General features: G+C 33.4%; 5 protein-coding genes and 1 long non-coding RNA gene across 22 annotated transcripts; 2 read left to right on the forward strand and 4 right to left on the reverse strand.

Moving 5' to 3' along the window:
- The first annotated feature begins 85 nt into the window (after window positions 1-85).
- On the forward strand, window positions 86-1410 carry LOC109131243 (uncharacterized). Its single transcript, XM_019241940.2, has 3 exons — window positions 86-131; window positions 234-701; window positions 938-1410. The coding sequence occupies exons 1-3, from the start codon at window positions 86-88 to the stop codon at window positions 1408-1410; spliced, it is 987 nt and encodes a 328-aa protein (XP_019097485.2).
- A 4789-nt stretch (window positions 1411-6199) lies between these two features.
- LOC104771608 (uncharacterized) lies at window positions 6200-11344 on the reverse strand. Of its 3 annotated transcripts, none has more exons than XM_019241626.2 (7): window positions 11032-11344; window positions 10632-10723; window positions 10273-10546; window positions 10102-10192; window positions 9890-10014; window positions 9714-9795; window positions 6200-6749 (listed from the first exon to the last, which is right to left on the reverse strand). In XM_019241626.2, the coding sequence occupies exons 2-7, from the start codon at window positions 10662-10664 to the stop codon at window positions 6716-6718; spliced, it is 639 nt and encodes a 212-aa protein (XP_019097171.1). In that variant the 5' UTR covers window positions 10665-10723; window positions 11032-11344; the 3' UTR covers window positions 6200-6715. The 3 variants fall into 3 exon arrangements, with proteins under 3 accessions (XP_019097171.1, XP_019097170.1, XP_010494460.1); XM_019241625.2 differs by having other exon boundaries at window positions 10632-10775; window positions 11032-11332; XM_010496158.3 differs by lacking the exon at window positions 11032-11344 and having other exon boundaries at window positions 10632-10983.
- Window positions 8480-10667, forward strand: LOC104771607 (uncharacterized). Of its 8 annotated transcripts, none has more exons than XR_015592985.1 (5): window positions 8480-8579; window positions 8771-8881; window positions 8988-9050; window positions 9151-9278; window positions 10354-10667. It is a non-coding gene; the product is annotated as an uncharacterized LOC104771607 (long non-coding RNA). The 8 variants fall into 8 exon arrangements; XR_015592986.1 differs by lacking the exon at window positions 10354-10667 and adding an exon at window positions 9606-9770; XR_015592987.1 differs by lacking the exon at window positions 10354-10667 and adding an exon at window positions 9606-9770 and having other exon boundaries at window positions 8522-8579; window positions 8712-8881.
- A 315-nt stretch (window positions 11345-11659) lies between the features above and the next one.
- On the reverse strand, window positions 11660-13701 carry LOC104771609 (uncharacterized). Of its 7 annotated transcripts, none has more exons than XR_015592983.1 (5): window positions 13420-13701; window positions 13059-13126; window positions 12368-12406; window positions 12135-12293; window positions 11660-11911 (listed from the first exon to the last, which is right to left on the reverse strand). XR_015592983.1 is itself a non-coding variant. In XM_087505227.1 (5 exons), the coding sequence occupies exons 1-5, from the start codon at window positions 13423-13425 to the stop codon at window positions 11898-11900; spliced, it is 234 nt and encodes a 77-aa protein (XP_087361353.1). In that variant the 5' UTR covers window positions 13426-13701; the 3' UTR covers window positions 11660-11897. The 7 variants fall into 7 exon arrangements, 2 of the variants coding, with proteins under 2 accessions (XP_087361353.1, XP_010494463.1); XR_015592984.1 differs by having other exon boundaries at window positions 12135-12241; window positions 12368-12875; XR_015592981.1 differs by having other exon boundaries at window positions 12368-12875.
- Window positions 13702-14123: 422 nt separating this feature from the next.
- LOC104771611 (berberine bridge enzyme-like 26) lies at window positions 14124-16532 on the reverse strand. 2 transcript variants are annotated; one of them, XM_010496162.2, is made up of 3 exons: window positions 16335-16532; window positions 15489-16059; window positions 14124-15412 (listed from the first exon to the last, which is right to left on the reverse strand). In XM_010496162.2, exons 2-3 carry the CDS (start codon window positions 15992-15994, stop codon window positions 14296-14298), a joined length of 1623 nt encoding a protein of 540 aa, XP_010494464.2. In that variant the 5' UTR covers window positions 15995-16059; window positions 16335-16532; the 3' UTR covers window positions 14124-14295. The 2 variants fall into 2 exon arrangements, with proteins under 2 accessions (XP_010494464.2, XP_010494465.2); XM_010496163.2 differs by having other exon boundaries at window positions 15489-16062; window positions 16335-16487.
- A 2762-nt stretch (window positions 16533-19294) lies between these two features.
- On the reverse strand, window positions 19295-21013 carry LOC104772788 (berberine bridge enzyme-like 27). Its single transcript, XM_010497363.3, has one exon. It carries the CDS (start codon window positions 20964-20966, stop codon window positions 19305-19307), a length of 1662 nt encoding a protein of 553 aa, XP_010495665.2. The 5' UTR covers window positions 20967-21013; the 3' UTR covers window positions 19295-19304.
- Window positions 21014-21818: the final 805 nt, after the last annotated feature.

Here is a 21818-nt window from a genome sequence, read left to right on the forward strand (position 1 = left end):
TCGTTATCTAGAAAGGCATCGTCTTAGTAAAGAAGATAGACCTGATATATGTAGTCGAGTTTTCAAGATGAAACTTGATAGATTAATGGACCAAGTGAAAAAGAAAAATACTTTCGGTATCATAAATTCTGGTATGTATTAAATTATTTTTATTATTATTTATATTAATCTTCCAAAAAATGTAACTTATTAATGTTTAAGTATAAATGTTTATTTGTTTTCAAAATTTTCAGCGATGTATACAATAGAATTCCAGAAGAGGGGTCTGCCTATTGCGCACATGATTCTGTTTTTACACCCAGACAATAAGATGCGTACAACAGACGACATTGATAAATGCATAAGCGCTGAAATTCCTGATAAAGAGGTGGATAAATATTTATACGAAGTTGTTTCTGATGTGATGATCCATGGTCCGTGTGGTCCTATGAACAGAGATAGTGTCTGCATGAATAATGGGCATTGCACTAAATTTTTCCCAAAACCATTCATGAATAATACTATTGTCGACAATGCTGGTTATCCAATATATAGACGACGAAACGATGGGAGAGTTGTGGAGAAAAGGGGTTTTCAATACTATAATAGTTACGTTATTCCCTATAATCGTGATTTATCACTCCGTTTTCGTGCTCATATAAATGTTGAGTGGTGCAACCAGACACGTTCAGTAAAGTATTTGTTTAAGTACATCACTAAAGGTCCGGACTATGTTAGAGCCAAAGTAGGAGAAGAAGATCAAGAAAATGAAATTTAAAAAGTTTTTCAATTGCAGGTAACAACTTATTCGAATTGTCAAACATTCTCATATTTAATTATTTACAGTTTTTAAATATTTTAAGAACGTGTCAAACTAATCCAAGCTTTTTTAGGTATGTATCTGCATGTGAGGCTTCTTGGCGAATTTTTGCTTTCCCGATTTGTTATCGTACTACAGCCGTAGAAAAACTCCCGTTTCATCTTCCAGAACAAGAATTGGCTATTTACAACAAGGATGATCCAATAGAAGATGTTTTGCACCGTACAACAAATAGAGCTTCTAAATTTTTGGGCTGGATGGAATGCAACAAGATTTATCCCCAGGCCAAAGAACTCACGTATGCTGAGATTCCATCTAAATTTGTGTGGAATAGCAGAGAAAAACTTTGGAAGCCAAGGTCAGAGAAACGGAAAAGTTTTGCAATAGGCAGAATTACGTATGTACCGCCTTGTATAGGGCAAGCCTATTACTTGCGAGTTTTGCTTCATAAAATTCCAGGACCAACAAGCTTTGACTATTTAAAAACAGTCAATGGTGTACTTTATAAGGATTTCCAAGAAGCTTGCTATGCATTGGAATTACTGGATGACGATAAGGAGTACATTGCAGCTATAAATGAAGCAGGTGAATGGTGTTTTGGGGAATTTTAAGGAAGTTATTTGCGATCCTACTGCATACAAAGAGTTTAACTGTTCCTCTTGAAGTTTTGAATAAAATGAAAGACATCTTGTGTGAGGATATTTTGTTTAAAGAGAGGAGAAACAAGAACGATCCAGGTACTTCATAAACTTATTTTATTTCATGAAAATATTTCATTTTTTGAAAGAAAACATTATGATAAAGTGTTTTAAATTTACTATGGTAGGTCTAATGTTGTCACGGACTCAGATAGAAAATATATGTTTAACTGAAATAGAACTTATGTTATGATCGAATGGGACGTCTCTTACGGCCTTCGAGAAAATGCCTAAACCATATGATAGTATAATGAACACAAGAGTAAATAGGCTTATCGTAGATGAGAGAATATATAAGCCTCATAAACAACAGGAATTGTACGATAAGTTGTTACCTATGCTAACTGGTGAGAAGAGACGTGTTTATGAAGAAATTATTCACTCTGTGAATCACAACAAAGGTGGTATGTTTTTGTCCATGGTTTTGGTGGTGCTGGAAAAACTTTTATGTGGACTATTTTTGGTGCTGATATAAGGTCTAAAGGTAATATTGTTCTTAATGTTGCTTCAAGTGGTATAGTTGTTTTGCTTTTGGAAGTTGGTAGAACGGCTCATTCAAGATTTGGTATTCCAATCAATCTTAATGAATATTCTGTGTGTTCGATAGATGCCGAATCTGATCTTGCTAATTTAATTAGAGAAGCAAAGCTCATAATATGGGACGAGGCTCCAATGATGAACAAGCTTTGTTACAAAACTTTAGATAGGAGTTTGCGAGATATCGTGAGGTGTGACCAGATTTTTGGAGGTAAAGTTGTTGTGTTAGGAGGTGATTTTAGACAGATTTTACTAGTTATTACGGAAGGAGGAAGGGTAGCGACAGTTTTAGCATCTATCAACTCATCTGTTCTTTGGAATAGTTGTAAAGTTCTTAAACTTACCGAAAATTTGAGACTTCGCAAGGCATGTAATAGTATGGATGCGGGTGCTCTTGCTACTTTTTCTAAGTGGCTTCTTAATATCGGGGATGGCAAAATTAACGAGTCGGATAGTGGGGATGTGGAGATAGAAATTCCGGATGATTTATTAATTAATACAAGTGGAAATCCTATTGAAGCAATAGTTAAAGATATCTACGGAGAACATTTTACAAGGAGGACTGATCCAAAATTCTTTAGTGAAAGAGCTATTCTAAGTCCAAAAAATGACGATGTTGATAAGATAAATCAGTTTATGCTTACTAAGCTTCCAGGTATGCAAATTAAATAGGATATGGAAATTCTCTTTTTTTTTTTAAATTCTAATATTAAAAACATATAAAAAAATTCTAAAAATTTCTTATTTACAGGTGAGGAGAGACGATATCTTAGCTCTGATAGTATTGAAACGTCTGATACAAGCGGACGTGATGATATGATCTACACTCAGGAATTCCTAAACAGTATTCAAGTTTCTGGACTGCCAAGCCATGTTTTGACGTTGAGAATAGGAGCACCTGTCATGTTGCTAAGGAATATAGATCCTAAGGGAGGTTTGTGTAACGGTACGAGGCGAATTATTACTCAGATAGCCAATCATGTAACCGAAGCAAGGATCGTGACAGGAAAAAAGGTTGGTGATCGAGTACTTATCCCTAGGATGTATGTTAGTCCACCTGATGCAAAGTTTCTATTTCGTATGAGGCGACGACAGTTTCCTATTACCATGGCATTTGCAATTACTATAAACAAGAGTCAGGGTCAGACGCTAGAACATGTTGGATTGTTTCTTCCGAAACCGGTTTTCACACATGGACAGCTTTATGTTGCCTTCTCTTGAGTCACAACCAGAAAAGGATTGAAGGTGTTAATTACAGATAAAGATGGGAAATGCCAGAATAAAACACTTAATGTTGTTTTCAAAGAGGTATTTGAGACTGTTTAATTATTATGGTTTTTAATTGGATAATTGTTTTGGATTCTTATATCTATATTTATTTTCTATAATTAAATAAAAAATTATTATGATCTTTAAAATACACTGTGTGTCATAATACTCATTACATTTTGTTGTAACATATCTAAAATGGTAATATTGCTATGTAATTAGATAGAATATATATTTCATGTAATGGTAAATATAATTGTTGACTGTACATAAAGTCTATATATTAACTATTAAATCTCAAACACATTTAAATTATAATTTTGCATCATATCTATTAATAACAAATTCTGTCTTTCATCTGTTATCATAATTAAAATAATAATATTTAATAGTGAAAAAGGTGAAACACTAAAACGTTAAGACGCAACGTTTAATCGTGACTGTTTGTATTCTTACAATTCCGAAATCCCCTTTTTTCTCCGACAACAGAGAATAAACAGAAAAACCCTAATTTGATACAATCATGAGGATCAATTATATTTCTGATCTTCATCGGGGAATAACGAACTGGTGTATCCAAGCCAAGGTCTTAAATTCTTGGTATGTCTACGAATTCTTCAGCAAACGTGTTCTTCTTCTCGTGGACGAAAAGGTTAGAGAATTTGCCAAATGACAATTCTACTTAAATTTGTTATTTTAACAGTCTTATATATTAGATTACTAACACAATTTTTATCAAATTTTGAAGGGTGACACAATTGAGGTGGCCTTTGTTCCAACAACACTTAAAAAGCTCCGGAAGTATATTTATGAGGGTGAATGTTATGAGATTAGGACTTTCAAAATCATCAATCCAACCCTAAGGGAGAGGAATACTCATCATCCTTTCCAAATCAAGTTTATGGATGATTCAACCATGACTCAGTTGGAATCAGCAAATTCGAAAAATTACTTCCGATTCGAAGATTTGCATGATATATATCGTTCAAGAATCCATCATCCCATCTCTTTTGGTACGTTTTTAAAATATGGTTTATAATAATTTCAATTATACCCCGTGGATATAGATATTTGCTATCTTTGTGTTGGTAAATCTTTAGACTTTTAAGAATTTTGGAACTTTGTGAATTGGTCTCTTCCATATAAAAGTACAAATAGAACTTTTACCTAAGTAGTTTTATGTGGATGATAGATTTGGAAACATTTATTCATAGATATTTGCTATCTTTGTGTTGGTAAATCTTTAGACTTTTCATAATTTTGGAACTTTGTGAATTGGTTCCTCCTATATAAAAGTACAAATAGAACTTTTTAACTAAATAGTTTTATGTGGATGATAGATTTGGAAACATTTATTCATCTCTTTGGAATAAAAAAATGTCTTTTTGGCAAAAAAATAGATGTTTGCGGATGTGTAGTAGCTGTAACGGACAACAGAGAACATGCTAATGAAGTTGTTTTCACGCTATTAAATGGCAGGTAAAACACATTTATTCCACATATCATGTTGCTAAGAATTTTAAGTTTGACTCTTTATAAAATGTTTCTACTATCTTCATCTGTAGGAATGAATCTATAAAGTGTCGTGCAGTAAACAACTTCAAAATGAACCGGTATTTTGTGTACTGCGTTTCTGGAGGGTTGGAGAGTATGAAGGTATGACTGTTAATAACACTTAATAGATTTAATAAATGCTAAAGACTAGCTATTTTGTATACTCATTTACCAAACTTTTATAACACTTTGAACATCTCTAGGTAAACCGTGTATTGAAAACACTTTGGCCTCCTCCAAGATCTTTATAAAACCAAAATTTGAAAGACTTGAGCATCACAAGGCTATGTAAGTTTTAAATTTTTATTAATATCAAGTAGTATATAATGCTAGGGTTTAACTTATGAATGTGCTTTCTATATATTAGCTCCGAATCTGTTGGACGCTATTACATAAATCATATAATGGAGCATGAAGGGTAATCTTAAGGGGTTTAAGGTGAAGGCAAATTAGGTAAAAAACTTTTTTGGATATGTAAACTTTATAACTATTTGTAATGTTTGTATGACCTCGAATTTATGTTGCTTTTCTGTATTATCTATATTGTCTAAACGAAGTAAATTATTTTGACGCAAATCCTTATCCAACATAATTTTAATTAACCATAACAAATATATTGGGCTCATTAAATTCATGAAAATTGCAAATGAGCTTCAAAAACTTATTTAAAAGTTTACATATATAGAAAAATAATAAAAATCTTATTAACTACTCTTATTCATATGTCCATTTTAAAAGGTGAAATTAAATACTTTAGATACAAATTAACTGCAAATTATGAATATTTCTAAAAATAACAAAAATTTAATTTAATTATTAATCAGGATCCGACTTTTCTCTCTTAAAAATACAAAAGTTTAATAGGTTTTAAACATTTTATCTATTTTGGTAAGAACATTACTTCTTTAAAAAGTCAGATATTAAAATTATGGAAAATAAAATAATGATGAAACATTCCCAAAAAAAAAAAATAAGACAAACAAAAAAATGACTTAGCATATGAACTACTATAAAAAATTAAAAAGATCAAAGTTGTTTTCAAAATATAACAAAAGAATAGATTTAACATTTAAAATTTGCCATAATCCTCAATATTAATTTTTGGTGTAACATATCAAAAATGATAAGATTGCTATGAAATTAGGATATAGAATTTCATATTGAAGAAAATCATTTTGTTATTATTATCAACAATGTTGTATGAAAATAAATAATTGTTATCTGTATCATAAAGTCTATATATTAACTATCTATTCTTAAACACATTTAAATTCTGAAATTGCAACATATCTATTAAATATAAATTTGTCTTTGTTTGTTATTATACTTATAAAATAAGATAAATTAGTCAAAAAAAAAATGAAACACTAAAACGTTTAAGACGCAACGTTTAATCGTGACTGTTTGTATTCTTACAAATCCAAAAGCCCCTTTTGTTCTTTGATAGCAGAGAAGAAACAGTAAAAAAAATCAATTTGATAAAATCATGAGAATTGATTACATTTCTGATCTTCATCGGGGAAGATCGAACTGGTGTATCCATAACGCCAAGGTTTTAAATTCTTGGCATGTCAGGGAATTCGTCACAAAACGTATTCTTCTTCTGGTGGACAAAAAGGTTAGGGAAACTAATCGAATGACAATTCTACTTATTTTTGATTTTTTTTTACAGTGTTTATATATTAGATTACTTACACAATGATTATCAAACTTTGTAGGGTGATACAATTGAGGTAGCCTTTGTGCCAACTACACTTAAAAAGCTACTGAAGTATATTGATGAAGGTGAATGGTATGATATTAGGTCTTTCAAAATCATCAATCCAACACTCAGGGAAAGGAATACCCATCATCCTTTTCAGAACAAGTTTACGGATGATTCAACCATGACCCTGCTCGAATCAATTAACTCCAAAAATTACTTCCGATTCGAAGATTTGGATGATATCTATCGTAGAAGAATCAATCATCACATCTCTTTCGGTACGTTTTTCTAATTTTTATGTAATTTTTTATGTTGGACTACATGAATATGGTTAATGCTATCTTTGTGTTTTGTAATCTAGAAACTTTTAAGGAATTGTGAAACTTTGTGTACTGGTCCCTCCAATAGAAAAGTACAAAATTGAACTTTTTAGGAAAATAGTTACATGTGAATGTTAAAAAGCTTTGGAGACATTCATTGTAAAGATAATTCCTGTATTTTTCCAAAAAAATAGATGTTTGCGGATGTGTAGTAGCTGTAGAGGACAGAGGAAATAATGGAAATGGTGATAATGAAGTAATTTTGACACTATTAAATGGCAGGTAATACACATTTATTCAATCTTTACTGATTCTAAGAGTTATAAGTTTGGCTTTACTATAGTATGTAACAAGTATCTTCATCTGTAGGAATGAAACTCTTATGGGAGCCTTTTCATGTCTTTATGGGAGTCATCTGGATGCCATCTCACATATCAAACTGAACCGGTGTTTTCTGTACTGTGTTTTTTGAAGGTTGGAGAGTATGAAGGTATATACTATTAATAACACTTGCTATATTTAACAAATGCTAAAGACTAGGTTATATACACATTTACCAAAGTTTTATAACACTTTAAACATCCCTAGGTGAACCGTGTATTGTAAACACATTGGCCTCCTCCAAAATCTTTATAAAACCGGAGTTTGAAGGACTTGAGCATCATAAGGCTATGTAAATTTTTAAAGTTCATTAATATCAAGAATTGTATCATGCTAGGGTTTAACTTATGAATGTGTTTTTATATGTGTAGCTCCGAATTTGCTGGACGATATTACATAAATCATATCATGGAGCATCAAGGTGAATCTTCAGGGGCTTAAGCTGAAGGCACATTAGTTTGAAAACGTCTTTTGTAAATGCAAACTTTAAAATTATTTTGAATGTTTGTATAAACAAGTACTAGAAATGTTTTTATGGGTTGCTTTCCTAATTTAAATTATCCATAAAAATGTATTGGGCTCATTAAATATTTTAAAATTTGCAAATGGGCTTCAAAATCTTAATTAAAAGTTTACATGCATATATTATAGACAACTATAATAAAGATCTTATTAACTATTATTAATACTAGGGATGAGAACCCGCGCGTTGCGCGGGGTTGTATGCTAATGATGTTTGGTTTATAGTTATGTTGATTCAGTGAAATATCTTTAATATAAAACTTATATATATATACTGTTTTGTGAAATAATTTTTAAAAACCTGTTTTTTTTTTTTGTTTGGACCTAGTGTTTTTTATCCTTAGCACATATGCTTAGCCGGGACCAATGCTAATTTATCTTGTAAGGGGTTTTTTTAAAAAAAATGTTTTTGATTATATGTATTTGGTTGGAGGTTTGGCTTAGAGTGTGTGCTCGTGTCTAAGTACATTCTATTATTTTATCTGAAATTATTAGTAGCTCAAGGTCCAACTTTTAAGATTTTAAAATTATAGAACGAAAAGCATTTATTTATTTACTTTAGTATATGTTTTTTTTTTAGCCAGCCCAGTTGAGGTGTAAAATTTAATCCATTTCGTTTATAAAATTTTGTCCACTTTTGTTATTTAAGTGACTATTGGGCTTGTTATGAGAGTTAGGCCTATTAGCAAAAGAAAAAGGGTCAAATAAATAAAGTGTGATTTTTTGAGCAACGGATAGAAGATTTTCCTCTAACAATCGTGAGCTGGAAGCACACCGACGACAAAACCTTATAGGTGAGCCTCGCAGCTCCGTTTTCTTATTCTTTCTTTCTTCTTCATCTATTATTCCTCTGTTTCAATCGTTCAGCTTTCTCTTTATTTGGGTTGCAATTTTTGATGTATTTGTTTATGGATTTGATTGTCGAGGATTCGTTATTAGTTTTGCCGAGACAGTTGACAAAATCCAAATCGATTTGTGATATCAGCCTATTAAATCAAAAAGCTGGACAAAACCTTATCGTCATCTTCCCGATATCTCTGCGGAGATTAACGATTCTACTTCTATGGATTTTTCTTCGTCAAGGTCCCATGGCTTGGTAAGTTGTTTTTAGTTGAGATTCCTCCTGATTGCAGTTTTGAAATTGAACTTAATATACATACACATTGACGAGTGTCGCCGTAAAACCTCTCCTTTTGCTCCAGCGAAACCCTAATCAGCTTCTCCGTCTCCAAAAAAAATTCAGAACCAAGAAACATCTCTCTGAGGTATAATCTCTGTTTTAGAGTAGGAATTTTTCTTAATTTAGGATTTCTTACTGTTGTGTTTTTCGTTTTCATCAGCTCTTAACTTTAATTATCTCCACAGGGATTTGGATCTGTTTTATGATTGGCGCTACCTCATACATTGTTGATGTCAGGTTCTGCGGGATGATGTTTGCAAAGAGCCTTCCTTAAGAAGCCTTCCTTAAGAAGTATTCTATCGGATCCAATTTCGTGAGTACCATTTTTCCCTTAGTGTATAACTTATCTATGACGAACAAATCTCCTCTCTTAATATTGTTACTTTGAATAAATTGCTAATCTATGTTAATCTGATCACGTAAAAAGGACCCTAGCTAGGTTTTCTTGAGTGCTGGCAACTGACAAGACCTTTTCCAAACTTATCGTCTAAGTATTTTTCTATTGTTATTTAGCAAGTAGTACTCTAAGACTAATCTTTTCGACACATTGAGTTCAGTTTTGCTTTTGTGGTGTGGGCGTTGACTATGTGAGTTTTTGATTTCTTTGATTGCGAAATTTGTTATTTTTGTGTTGATAAAGCTTGCGAGATTTTTAGGATGAAGAAAGGAAGTACAGATTTTGGAGTGTTTGTTCGTTATTGTTAGATTTTTCAGTACCATATTAAAGAAGTATTGTTAACAATCTTACCTGTTGGAAAACTGCTGGATTGGCTGAATGTCGGTATCAAAAAAGAACCTTGTTGCAGATGTGGAGTTCAGATAAAGGTTACCTTTAAAAAGGCAAATAAGTATATGTCTTAAGATTTGAGTTTAGTAGCTACAAATAAATAAGAAAATGGTTTTAGATTTGAGATTAGTACAAACCTCCAAACATCTTTGGGTTCACGGTAGTAACCAGCATGACAGAATTCATGGTATTGCCAGAGCTGAGATGTGCACGGAAGGTAGCAGCAACATCATCCCATAGTGATAAGTATACAATAACAGACCTAATAATTTTAAAAATGTAGTTATAGATTTTGAATGTGAATTTTCTGCCATACATGGTACTTTTGAAAGAGTATTAGTAAGCTTACGTATCCATCCGGTATCGTACTACCAAACGCTGAGTGGAAGTTGGATCATTGAGGTTAGATCCTTGAACAAAGCAGATTTGGCCAACCACATCTACATAGGGGAAGGGGTAAAGTTATTTCATAGTTTTTGATTAAAATTGAGGGACAGAGACAATTTAAGTGAAATATTACCAGGGAGTTCATTGTTGGTGTTAGCAAGAACTTTCAAGTCGTCAAAGTTTCGTAACATGAATTTTTCTCGCTCAATTGAAGGGCCAACATCTGCAACCTCAACAATTGATGTGGCAGGCAGGAAACGAATGACGTAAGGATGTTCAGTGATCTTGTAGAGCTTTTGGCACCGACCCACTTCAATTCCTCCAACATTGAAGATTACACCTTCACGTAAAACATGACGGAATTGACTGGCAGAAGCAGATGGGATGAAGGCATTGATTACTGAGCACTGAAAAGAAAAAAGAAAGGGTTTAGCTAGTAAGAAGAGACTAAGAATAAGATATTTATACATCAAAACATATAAAAAGTTCAACCTTTTCATCGAGTAAGAGAAGGATTATTCCCATAAATTCATTATCCTTCTTGATATTGCGAGCATCCCAAAAACGAAGTAGACGGCCAACAACTTGTTGGGAGGAATGACCAAGACGTAAGCCATCAAAGCTCACATAGTTAGCCTCAGCAGAAATCGCAACAACATCGACATTAGACATTTTCTCAAAAATAAAGTTTTGGTTTTTTTAATCAAGATGCAAAGATGGATTCGTGTTTGTGGGTGATGTGAAAGGATTTATAGTAGTCATATAGAAAGGCTAATCGACATCAGGTTCCAATTTCAGTTTCAATAGTGGACATTTAAAATCTCAAGCACGATATGAAATTCAAGTAGTGGAGTTTAGGTTAGAAATGAATAAATGTATTTAAGAATCTTACTTGTTGTAACGCTTGATGACAGTTGCTTATCCAAGAATTAGACAGTGGAAAGAGAATAAGATCAGTCTCAAGAATTCCCAGACGAATTGAGATTTTTAGGTTTCAAATTTTGAATTAACAAAATTGAATTCGCTAGAATTGGGGGTTTAGAAGGAAAAAGGATTGGGTTTTAGCTTTAATTGATGCAATTAAAGATTAGAGACTAAGGATGGTTGAAGTCATCATCGTCGTGGTGGAGAAGAAGAAGATTCGAAAACTGATCGAATATGAAGAGGAAACAATTTATAATGTTATCCTGTTTAATTGTTGACCTGAAATTTTTTCGATTATTTGCCTCGTCAATTAAATCATCAAACCGAAGTTGAAAACAAAAAATGGGCCTGTGGCCCGTTTAATTGTTAACATGTGATTAATTCGATAAAAAGATTAACACGTTAATTAAGCTTGTGTTTTATGTTTTATGTTTTATTATCGTTTCAAGGATGCAATGAAGTGAATAAAAATTGTGAATATGTATATTAAAATGTGTAGTTTATATATTAAAAATACTACTCAAAGCATGTATACTAAACTTGAAGGTAGGAGAAGGCTGATAACAATAAGAGCAATAGTGCATAAGCGTTCCAAATAAAAATGTGAAATTTATTTGGAAAATAAAAGTGTAAGAAAACAAAGAAAACAGAGTTTGAGTTCATAACAGAGGCAAAAAATACAATTATATCTTGAAAGGGATAGTCACCAAAGTGAATGAGCTTTTCAACAAATCTTTTCACCATTTCACTTGTCCCATTAGTTGTCTCCATCTATCAACCCTCTTGCATAACATGCTTCTTTAAAAGTTTCATGTACAACACCTCCTACAGTCTTCAAATGTTCGAAACTTGTGGCACCATTTACATTGTTGAGTAATGGTTTAGTCCAATTTCCGTTTCAATAGTAGAAAATTAAAATCTCAAGCATGATATGAGAGTCAAGTAGTGGAGTTAAGAATATAAATGAATATACGAATCTAAGAATCTTAAATTTTATAACGCTTGATGACATGTTGATGATGCATTTTCTTAGTTGACCAAAATAAATGAGAGGTGAGTGGAATGGATAACCTTTTTCACCCTTTATAACATGGATTCTACTAATCCAGTTTTCTGCTCCAAAATAGCAGGGAACTGCATCTTCAGATAAGTGCAAGTGCAGATCAGAAGCAGCACCACTGTCAGGAATGAATGGAAATTGAACAAAGCTGACTGTGGTTATCCAAAAGACTGAAAAAAAAATCTTAGCTCAAATAGCTGAAATAAACAAAATTCAAAATGTATCTTTATAATGCATATATTACCATTGTATCTTATCACTGACGCACTTGCCCTCCTTGAATCTGAAATAACCAGATGAAACAATTATATGGATCATATGAGAACCGACTGGAAGACAGAATAAATGAAACTCTATAAACATAAATGAAACCAAGCTCATTGTGTATCAAAATGCTTCTATATATAGAATAAGAACTAAAAAAAGAACTCAATGTCCGAAAGAACTTCTATCTTCCTAGGTTTAGACAAAACAAACAGCAAATGTTAAGACTAAGCAGACATGACAAAAGCAAAACTGAACTCAATGTGTCGAGAAGAGCTTATATCAAAGCAAAACTGAATTCAATGTGTCGAGAAGAGCTTCTATAAATTTTGAAGATAAATTAATCAACAAAAGTTGCTAGTGTGTCCCTTCTCGATACAAAGCTGCATAATGAGTATGACAGAGAAGAGATGGCTCGCATGGTTGCTTGTGCTGCAGCTTGTATCCGCTCTACAGCTCGCCGTAGACCTCGCATGGACCAGGTAATTCTCAAAAGAAAAAAAAAGGGTTTGAATTAAAACTACACACACAAAAATCATCAAAAAAAAAAACCTTACAATTCAATTCTATCCCCACCGATACTGCAGACACAAAAATCTACAAAAAAAACCTTACAAAACACAAATTAAGCATACAAAAGAGAAGAGATGAGTATAATAAAGTGAAGGTACCTTAGTGGTGTAAACCTTCTCACCCTTCTCGTTGATATAGCACTGAAAATACATCTTCGTTCAAATCCCTGTGGAGATAATTAAAGTTAAGAGCTGATGAAAATCATCAAAAAAAAAACCTTACAATTCAATTCTATGCCCACCGATAAATCACTACACACACAAAAATCATCAAAAACAACCTTACAATTCAATTTTATCCCCACCGATAAATCACTACACACACACAAAAATCTTCAGAAACAACCTTACAATTCAATTATATCAACACCGATAAATTAAATGTAATGCTCATCTGTTCATCACTTCTAAATAAGATTGAATATATAGACGGATCATATAGCGAATCGAACTCCATAACCTTCATATCTTTTTACTAAGTCAGGTGACGCGAGAAATAGAACAAATCAATGATAATGGCGAAACAAATTAGGGCTTCGAAGCTTGAATTTAGCAAACAGATCAGCGAGACCGAGACGTCAAGGGTTTGGATCCGAAGAGAGGCCGATTTAGGTTTTAGAAGGAGAAAAAACGATTTGAGATTTAACATATTGGGGTTTTAGTAGGAGAAAGTATTGAGGATTGTTGCAGTCCATTGTTGAAGGAGCTCGTGGTGGAGAAGAAAGAGAAGAAATCTGATAACGTAGAAGACGAGAAAGGGAAAAAGTTCAAAAAGGCTTTGATCAATTGGACTTAGAAAAATTATATTTGGGCTTACAAAAAGCCCAACGAAATTGATAATTTATGCTGACGTGGACACCCTAGAATGAGAGAAAACTCTGATATTATATATATGATTTATTTGACTATGGAATTTAGATTTTTAGATACAAAATTAAATTCAAATTTTCAACATTATTAAAAATAACAAAATTTTAATTTAAAAAAATGGTCAATTAATTTAGTTTTTTTTCTATTTAATTCTTGCCCGCACAAGTGTGCAGGTAACTCTCCTAGTAAGTTTTATAATGCCTGATGGTGGATCCTAATTCTCTTATTCGCCTCCGTGGTTATCTTATAGGAGTTACAGGTATAAGATCTTAAATTCACCAAGAAGAACAAGCCTTTAAATAGGATTCTAAACTTGATTGAGGAATTAGGTTCTAAGAAGCAACATTTCGAATTATAGGTGAAGCAAACTACTACAAGCGCTAGAACATTTTTGTTTTCTGAAATACAGAAGAACCATACTCTGATCTCTTCTAGTTTATTCTTATTTGATTTAATAAAGATGTCGTTAGGGCATAGGTGGGATGCTCTGCTCGTGTCTGAAGAAGTTCTCTGGATCAACCTTTGATTTAATACTCACCAATCTGTTGAAATTGTTTTTGAAGTAGTTAGCTCCCCAGCCTTGAGCTTGTTTGTAGCAAGTTTTTGTGTCTTTCGTGTTCTTTCCTAGGTCTAGATCTCTGTAGTTCACGTAAGCTTGTCGTGGATTACTTGAGACATAAGGCGTCATGTAATTGTAGAAATCCCTGATCCAATTCATGTGTTTGCTTGGCCTCTTGTCGCTGTCCAGCCAACTCGTTACGTACTGAACCTTGAAGAGAACTCCTTTCCTATGCGGGAAAGGGATTTGGGATTCGGGGATTTTCGCCATCATTCCACCGTAAGGGTTCCATATCATCAATGGAATATCTTCTTTAAGTAGCTTCTGGAACATCCCTTTAAGCCCGGATTCGGGGATTGGGGTTTTAACGAAATCCGATTTGGCTTTGAAGTTGACCTTTGGGAAAGGAGACTTCCCTTGAAGCAAGATATTAGTAGGAGTGTGGGTAGGGAATCCAGAAATGTAAGCGATGGATTCAAGCCAGCTCATTTCGATACAATCTTTCAGTGTTAGCCCTAGCTCCGGGAAACTCTTCTTCATAACTTTCATCAATGTGCCTTTCCCGCCAAGAAACAGACTGTTATACGACATGGTCACAGTCTTGTTCCCACCGGTTCCAGCTACGTTGAAGAGCACTCGGATGAATAGCTCTTCAACAAGCTTGTCCGCAACTCTTTGCCACTTTGAAATAATCTTGTGGCCAACGTCTTGCTGTAACGTTTTGGTGACAGTGAAGACGGTCACGGTCTGAGGAACAGGAACAAGTTTGATCTTCCACGCTAGAATTATCCCAAAACTCCCTCCAGCGCCTCCTCTAATAGCCCAAAATGTATCCTCACCCATCGCTGCTCTGTCGAGTAATCTACCATTGGCATCAACGATCTTTGCGTCTAGAACATTGTCTGCACCGAGACCGTATTTTCTCATCATAGCACCGTATGCACCGCCAGTTATGTGCCCTCCTATGCCTAAGCTCGAGCACAAACCCGCAGGGAACCCATGGACTTTGCTCTTCTCCGCAATCCTACAAGTAACAAACATTTTGATCAAATCTTGTTTTTTTTTGTTTTGTTTGGTATGGTCATTGTTGCGTTTATTACCTGTAATAAAGTTCACCAACTGTGGAACCAGATTGAACCCAAGCGGTGTTGTCTTTTATATTAATGTCGGCCTGCCTCATCTTTGACAGATCCAGCAATATAAACGGTTTGACGATCTGTGAGACATAAGACAAGCCTTCATAGTCGTGACCACCGCTTCTAACACGTAGATGCAATCGGAGTTTCTTGGCACAGATGACGGAAGCTTGGACGTGAGACTCATGAATAGGGCTGATTATGAATCCCGGTTTAGGCAAGGATTTTTTCAAGAACCGGATATTCTGAGCCGTCGATTCAAGGACTTGGCTGAACATAGAGACGTTTTTAGCAGGAGCAAAGAACGTTTTCTCGAGTGGGAAATAAACGTGTGTGTTTCTTTGGACACAGTTGATGAATTGATCTTGCAGGGAGGCTAACGAAGAGGTTGGTGTTATGGTGTATAATGAAAAATATAAGGCCAAAATCGAAAGAAATGAAAATACAGGGAATGGTCTTGAAGATCCCATTCTTTCTAGAGTAAGTTTCTTCTGTTGCTTTATGGTTGTTTGTTACTCTTTGCTCCCAACAGCATCTGCTGAAGTAAGTGTATTAATATGGAAAAATCTAAACCTTTTTACACGCTCTCTTCTGTCTTAAAGTTTCCACAAATGTACAACTTTATTTTTTCTACTCTATGAAAAATCATTGCGCAATGGCCTAAACTCTTTACATAAAGTAGTCACTGAACAAATAATATTTTACCAAGTCAAGTTCTTTCATCATGGATCGTTTGATTTTACTGATACCACAAAAACTCAGTGCCATTTAAAGTTGAAACAAAGAAAGGCCATTCTCAGAGAGACTTACCAACTTGACCGTAAGCGTTGTGGAGATGAGATGAGATGAAGGCGACAAAGATGGAAGAACATTCAAGGGTGTGACTGGTGTGGTGTGTTAAGAGTATTGAAGACTAGAGAAATATATAGTAATAGAGAAGAAAAGAAAAAGACTAAAAGAGATGGGAAACGAAAAAAATTCACCCAACCTCATTAAGCCTTTTTCTATATTCTAAATTTCTAATAATAAATTAAGTATAAATGTTCACTCTAGAACAAATTATAAGTTTATGGATAGCAATTATGTGACTTAATATAATTTGGATGATTTTATCATTCATTAAACTGTTAGAAATTGATTATTATTTTTTTTTGAATAAAATGTAAAATTTATTCGAAAAAAGGTAAAACGGTTTTACATCAAGTGCAACATGTTTTTAAAATTTTTAAACAAATTGAGCAGAGAATAATGAACTAATGAACTAATGTCCCTAGTGTGTTGCGAACCAAACAACCAAGCAGTTCCCATAGCGAGCATCACCTTGCTCCTGTATCGAAATCAATCTTTTTTTATGTAGACGTCAAATTTATCACATGGTAGTTATGCTTTACAATTCCAAGTTTATTATTTATTTTTATTAGATAGTTATATGATATATTTAGACGATTACAGTACATAATAAATACTATTAAAGCCGTTCACTATGTGGTAGATTAGATATCTACTAACACAAAAATGTGGATGAAAATAAAATATAAAAAGACTGTTTAATGGCAAATTGACAATGTTGACTATTATTACTATACTTTTTAAAACTTTAATATTTTCTATTGTCATTTGTCAAATTTACTATTTGTCATTTACCTAACTAAATTTTGTTTATTTGTCATTTAACCAACCCACTATTATATTCGTGTGTTTTGAGTCAAATTCATATGTGTAAATATGAAAAATAGGCCATAGATTTCCTCATTTTTTTCAGGTCAATGAAGACGAGTGAGATTAGCCAACTTATTCAATGGTGTAAATGTGACGAGAGCCATTGTCTCAAGTGACGCAACGTGACGGACATTTTCTCCTCTCATGGGCCTCAAAAAACGTTGCACTTGTGTTTGTAGAAAACTGAAAGTATACGTTTACTAGTAGTGGTAGCAAAATATTCATGTTATCCGTGTTTTGAGCTGTTTTATAGTTTACATGTAATTCAATAATTTCCCGAAAAACTAAAAACTTCAATGTTTATATTAAAATTCAACTTTTCTATTATAAAAATCAAAATTTTAATATCTGATTTGCTCTAGATTTATAAATATGTATATTAATATTTATATAAATATGCATAAATGATAAAACATGTATGAATTAATAGTGTTTACAATTGTGTTAACGTTGTTGAAAAACATAACCACGATGGATGATAAATTGGAAAATCGTAGATTTTTTATCAACTATAAAATAATATGAATATTTTTAGTAATGAAAAATTTCGTATTTTTTTAGCAAAGATTAAATAAATTATGTTTTTTAACTCAATTTAAAGACTTTTATAATTATACAAGTTGGAAAAAATTAAACAAAAAAAAAAGTTCTCTTTTTGTGAAGCTTTGACAATTTTCAGTTTAATTGATTCTCTAAAATATATAGCTTATTATTATTATAATACAGTAGATCGAATATCCCGATAGTGATAAAGATGCTAGTGGTACTTAAAAGCCTAGAACTCTACAGTTTAGTTAGCAACCCCAATTACTGATGCTAGTGATACTACAGAAGTACGGATATCTAAGCACACTAGAAAAAATACCGGTTAAGACTGAATAAAACATTTGATATCAAAAGAAAAAGGACTGAATAAAACATCAAGATGTTCATTCTGCTCTCATCCTCTAAATTTAAGAAGGTTTTTTTTTTTTTTTTCATTCTTCTGTTTGTGTTGCATGGTTGGTGAAAATCCCATATACCGACACGATCTTGTTCTCCTAGATTGACTTTTGGGGTTAGGTCGATGTTTACGGTCCTACCTAGGTACAAACTCCAAACCCACCAAATTCGCCAATTTGTTTTTATTTTTGGTGGAAAAATGTGTGGACTGGTCCACATAACCAGACATGATATAAAAAAACAAAATCCGTTCACAGGTGCCGATATTTATATCGACCAGTCCATTGCAAACGTTTTCAACTAATTTTGTGTCAATTATGAATCATGCTCAAAGATCAGATAAAGACATTATTTGAAGAGAGCATATAATATTAGAATTGGTGATTGACACAATTATAAATACTTTTGAAATATCAGGTGGGGCGTTTTACATTTTTTTGTTAGCACTCAGCACATTTTATGGATATGAATGTGTGTCTGTGTGGGACATGTCAATTATTTCCATTGATGTCACTCTTTTTATAAGTATTCAAAATTATTAGGTGGTAATCGGATTTTTGGATATTGCTTATCGTCTAGAACGTTTAAAGACTTTAGATGTTAATCAATCATACACAAATCGCAAAAAGTATTATTATACGCCGTGTTCGAATTTTGATGTTTTGAAACCTGTCATTTTGAGCCATCAGGTGAGACACAGACACGGATTGAGCATTCATATTTTATATGTATAGCAAGTTCTCTTTGTTTTTTCCTCTCTACCATAGTGTCATGAGTTGAACCCATAAGATAGAGCTAATCAGCTAAGCCCTTAATCCAAATGTGCTACAAGTCACAAGATCAGCTTAGAGCAAATTAATCATTTGAAAATATCTATTTTTAATTTAATGGTGGAGTATGGGACAATACATGTCACTCATTTCCCATTATTTTACTTTTTGTACTTTATGTATAATACCCTAATTATTTTGTTCGACCAGATTAGACTAGACTAGACATGTCCACTCAAAATTTGACATCCCGGTTTGAATATTTAGAACAAACCGGTTTACAAAAATTCGGTTTATTTTTGTTTCACTTGGTTTAATTCGATTATTAAAGGAAACAAATTTGAAAATTTTAAGTAAAAGATTTCAGAATTGGAATACTTTGTTCATCACAGAAGAAATCCATTGGATCAACGTTAGTTTTAACTCTCACCAATCTATCGAAATTGTTTTTAAAATACTTAACTCCCCAAATCTTTGCTTCCTCGTACTTTGTCTTCATACTCATCCCAAGATACATCCCCAAATCAATGTCTCTAAAATTAACATAAGCTCTTCTTGGAGATTTTGAAACATAAGGAGTCATAAATTTGTGTACGCTCTCAACCCATCTGAAGTATGTTTTCGTATCAGTCACATTCTTATCTTCTTCTTCACTCCAATAAGCCAAGTATTGAATCTCATAAAGATTCCCTTTTCGATGTGGAAATGGTATTTTAGATTCCGCAATTTCACTCATTTTACCACCAAATGGAGTCAATATGATCTTAGCACGCTGAGCCTCTGGTGCGTAGAACCGTCTCCAGAGATACCGAATTGCGCTTTTAGGTATGGGTTTTTGAATAAAATCGTCTTTCCCTTTAAAAGATCTCGAGGTTCGTTTCCGTTTCGCAAGACTATCCATCGAATCTTCTTTGATAAAATAGAGAACAGACTCAATCCAACTCATTTCTCTACAATTTTCAACCTCAAGACCTAATTCCGGAAACTTCTTCTTCATTAACACTAATAGATCGCTTACCGGACCGAGGTAAAGTCCCGGGAACGAAGCGTAGACCTTAGTTTCCTTCTGCAACATAGCTCTTATGAACAGATCATTAGGAACCTTATCTGCTATATACTGCCACTTGTTAAAGACCGAGACAGCCTCTTCTTCTGATGTTTTATTAACAAGAAAGACAGTTACTACCGTTGGAACATCAACCAATCTAATCTTCCATGATATGACAATGCAAAAGCTCGATCCCCCACCTCCACGGATAGCCCAGAAGAGATCCTCACCCATGCCTTGTCGGTCAAGAAAGCTTCCGTTCGCGTCCACAATATGCGCGTCAATTATATTATCCGCCGACAAACCATATTTTCTCATCAACGTACCATACCCTCCACCTCCGAATTGCCCTCCAACGCCAACCGTTGGGTAAAGACCGGCCGGAAAGGCTAAAGATTTGCTCAACTTCCCAAGCTCGTAGTACAATTCCCCAACTGTTGCTCCGGATTGGACCCAACCGGTCCGGTTATCAATATTTAATGTTATAGACCGGAGATATCTCAAATCAATGACAACGAACGGTCTTCTTTTGGCGATGTAAGAGAAGCCTTCGTAGTCATGCCCACCGCTCCTGGTCCTGACGTGGACACCGTGAAACCGTGCGCATTTAACCGTGGACTGAACATGCGTGACTTGAACCGGAGTAATGATTGAGACTGGTTTAGGTGTTTCAAGAACAGAGAATCTTGGATTTTGTATGGAAGAATTCAAGATTGAGTAAAAGGAAGGGTCTTTGGTTGTGTGTATGATTCTTATATCAACGGTGTAGTTGTTTATAGTGTAAGAAAGACACTTGAGAAAGTCTTCGTGGTTAGTCCACTGGGCTGAAATCGAAGGAACATGAGAAAGAAAAAGATTTAACAGGAGAAAATTTGCAAAGAGAGAAAGAAAAGTTCTCAAAAACTCCATTTTTGATGCATAGATAGAATCATAGAAACGGTGACTCGGTGAGGAGACAAGCATAAGGTTCCTTTTGAAGAACTTTATTTCGTTTTTATATATCAAGTGGCTATGAGTTAAGATGATTTTTTATATTTATCAAGATAAGCTCTAAAAGTGGTAATATATTGTCGAAGAAAACGACTGATTGGGTGTGATTTCTGAAGAAGAAAATTACTTCAAAACTTTTAGAAAAGAGAAAACTATCAAATGTGACATGAACAATGTTTTTTCTTTCCAAATCTGCCATATTCGATTAAGTATTTCCAAATGTGTCACAGCGATGACAATTGATAGACAATTTAATTTGGTAGACAATATTTTTGATATTTGGTGAACAACTTTAACCTCTTCGGTAGACAACTTAAATTTTTTTGGACAGTTTTAACTTCTTAGGTCGCCAACTTTAACATTTTTGAACAATTTTAACCTTTTTGGTGGACAACTTCAACCTCCATGAACAACTTTAACCTTTTTATTTTCATTTTGGTGGACAACAATTTATGCCCTAATGCCAAATATGACACATTTCGTAAGAATGAAAACAATATGGCACATTTGGAAACTTTTTTTAAAAATATGGCATATTTGACAAAAATCCCTTTTTAAAACATTGTGGAAAATGTGGTTTGAGGCCAATTCTAAATTTCTAATTTTATTCTTTAAAAGGGAAATAAGAATCTAATATATTTAATTGGTAATGAGACGAAAAAGCTTTATAAATGAAATTGGAATGTGTTCATAGAATCTGAAAGTAAGAAAACTTTAATTGATACAAGGAATATATATAACAATATATATATAGTCAAAATTTTAAATAAGAGAACTTTTAAGAGAAAGAAAATTTGAATCTATATTAGATACAAGATTTGTAGA

Source organism: Camelina sativa, chromosome 20 (assembly GCF_030686135.1).
Source record: "Camelina sativa cultivar CO46 ecotype springtype chromosome 20, ASM3068613v1".
Classification (NCBI taxonomy): domain Eukaryota; kingdom Viridiplantae; phylum Streptophyta; class Magnoliopsida; order Brassicales; family Brassicaceae; genus Camelina; species Camelina sativa.

Coding starts and splice junctions, on each gene's coding strand:
- LOC109131243 (XM_019241940.2), top strand. CDS start 86: ATGGACCAAGTGAAAAAGAAAAATACTTTCGGTATCATAAATTCTG. Junction 132..233: donor TTTCGGTATCATAAATTCTG/GTATGTATTAAA, acceptor CAAAATTTTCAG/CGATGTATACAATAGAATTC. Junction 702..937: donor GTTTAAGTACATCACTAAAG/GTCCGGACTATG, acceptor ATCGTACTACAG/CCGTAGAAAAACTCCCGTTT.
- LOC104771608 (XM_010496158.3), bottom strand. CDS start 10,811: ATGTCTAATGTCGATGTTGTTGCGATTTCTGCTGAGGCTAACTATGTG. Junction 9,796..9,889: donor GAACCCAAAGATGTTTGGAG/GTTTGTACTAAT, acceptor GCCTTTTTAAAG/GTAACCTTTATCTGAACTCC. Junction 6,750..9,713: donor ATCCAGCAGTTTTCCAACAG/GTAAGATTGTTA, acceptor TGATTCGAGCAG/GGTCATGGTTGAATCATCCG.
- LOC104771609 (XM_010496161.3), bottom strand. Junction 12,407..13,058: donor AGAAGGTTTACACCACTAAG/GTACCTTCACTT, acceptor TGGTTATTTCAG/ATTCAAGGAGGGCAAGTGCG. Junction 12,242..12,367: donor GTCAGTGATAAGATACAATG/GTAATATATGCA, acceptor CATTCCTGACAG/TGGTGCTGCTTCTGATCTGC.
- LOC104771611 (XM_010496162.2), bottom strand. CDS start 15,994: ATGGGATCTTCAAGACCATTCCCTGTATTTTCATTTCTTTCGATTTTG. Junction 15,413..15,488: donor GTTGGTGAACTTTATTACAG/GTAATAAACGCA, acceptor TGTTACTTGTAG/GATTGCGGAGAAGAGCAAAG.
- LOC104772788 (XM_010497363.3), bottom strand. CDS start 20,966: ATGCTTGTCTCCTCACCGAGTCACCGTTTCTATGATTCTATCTATGCA.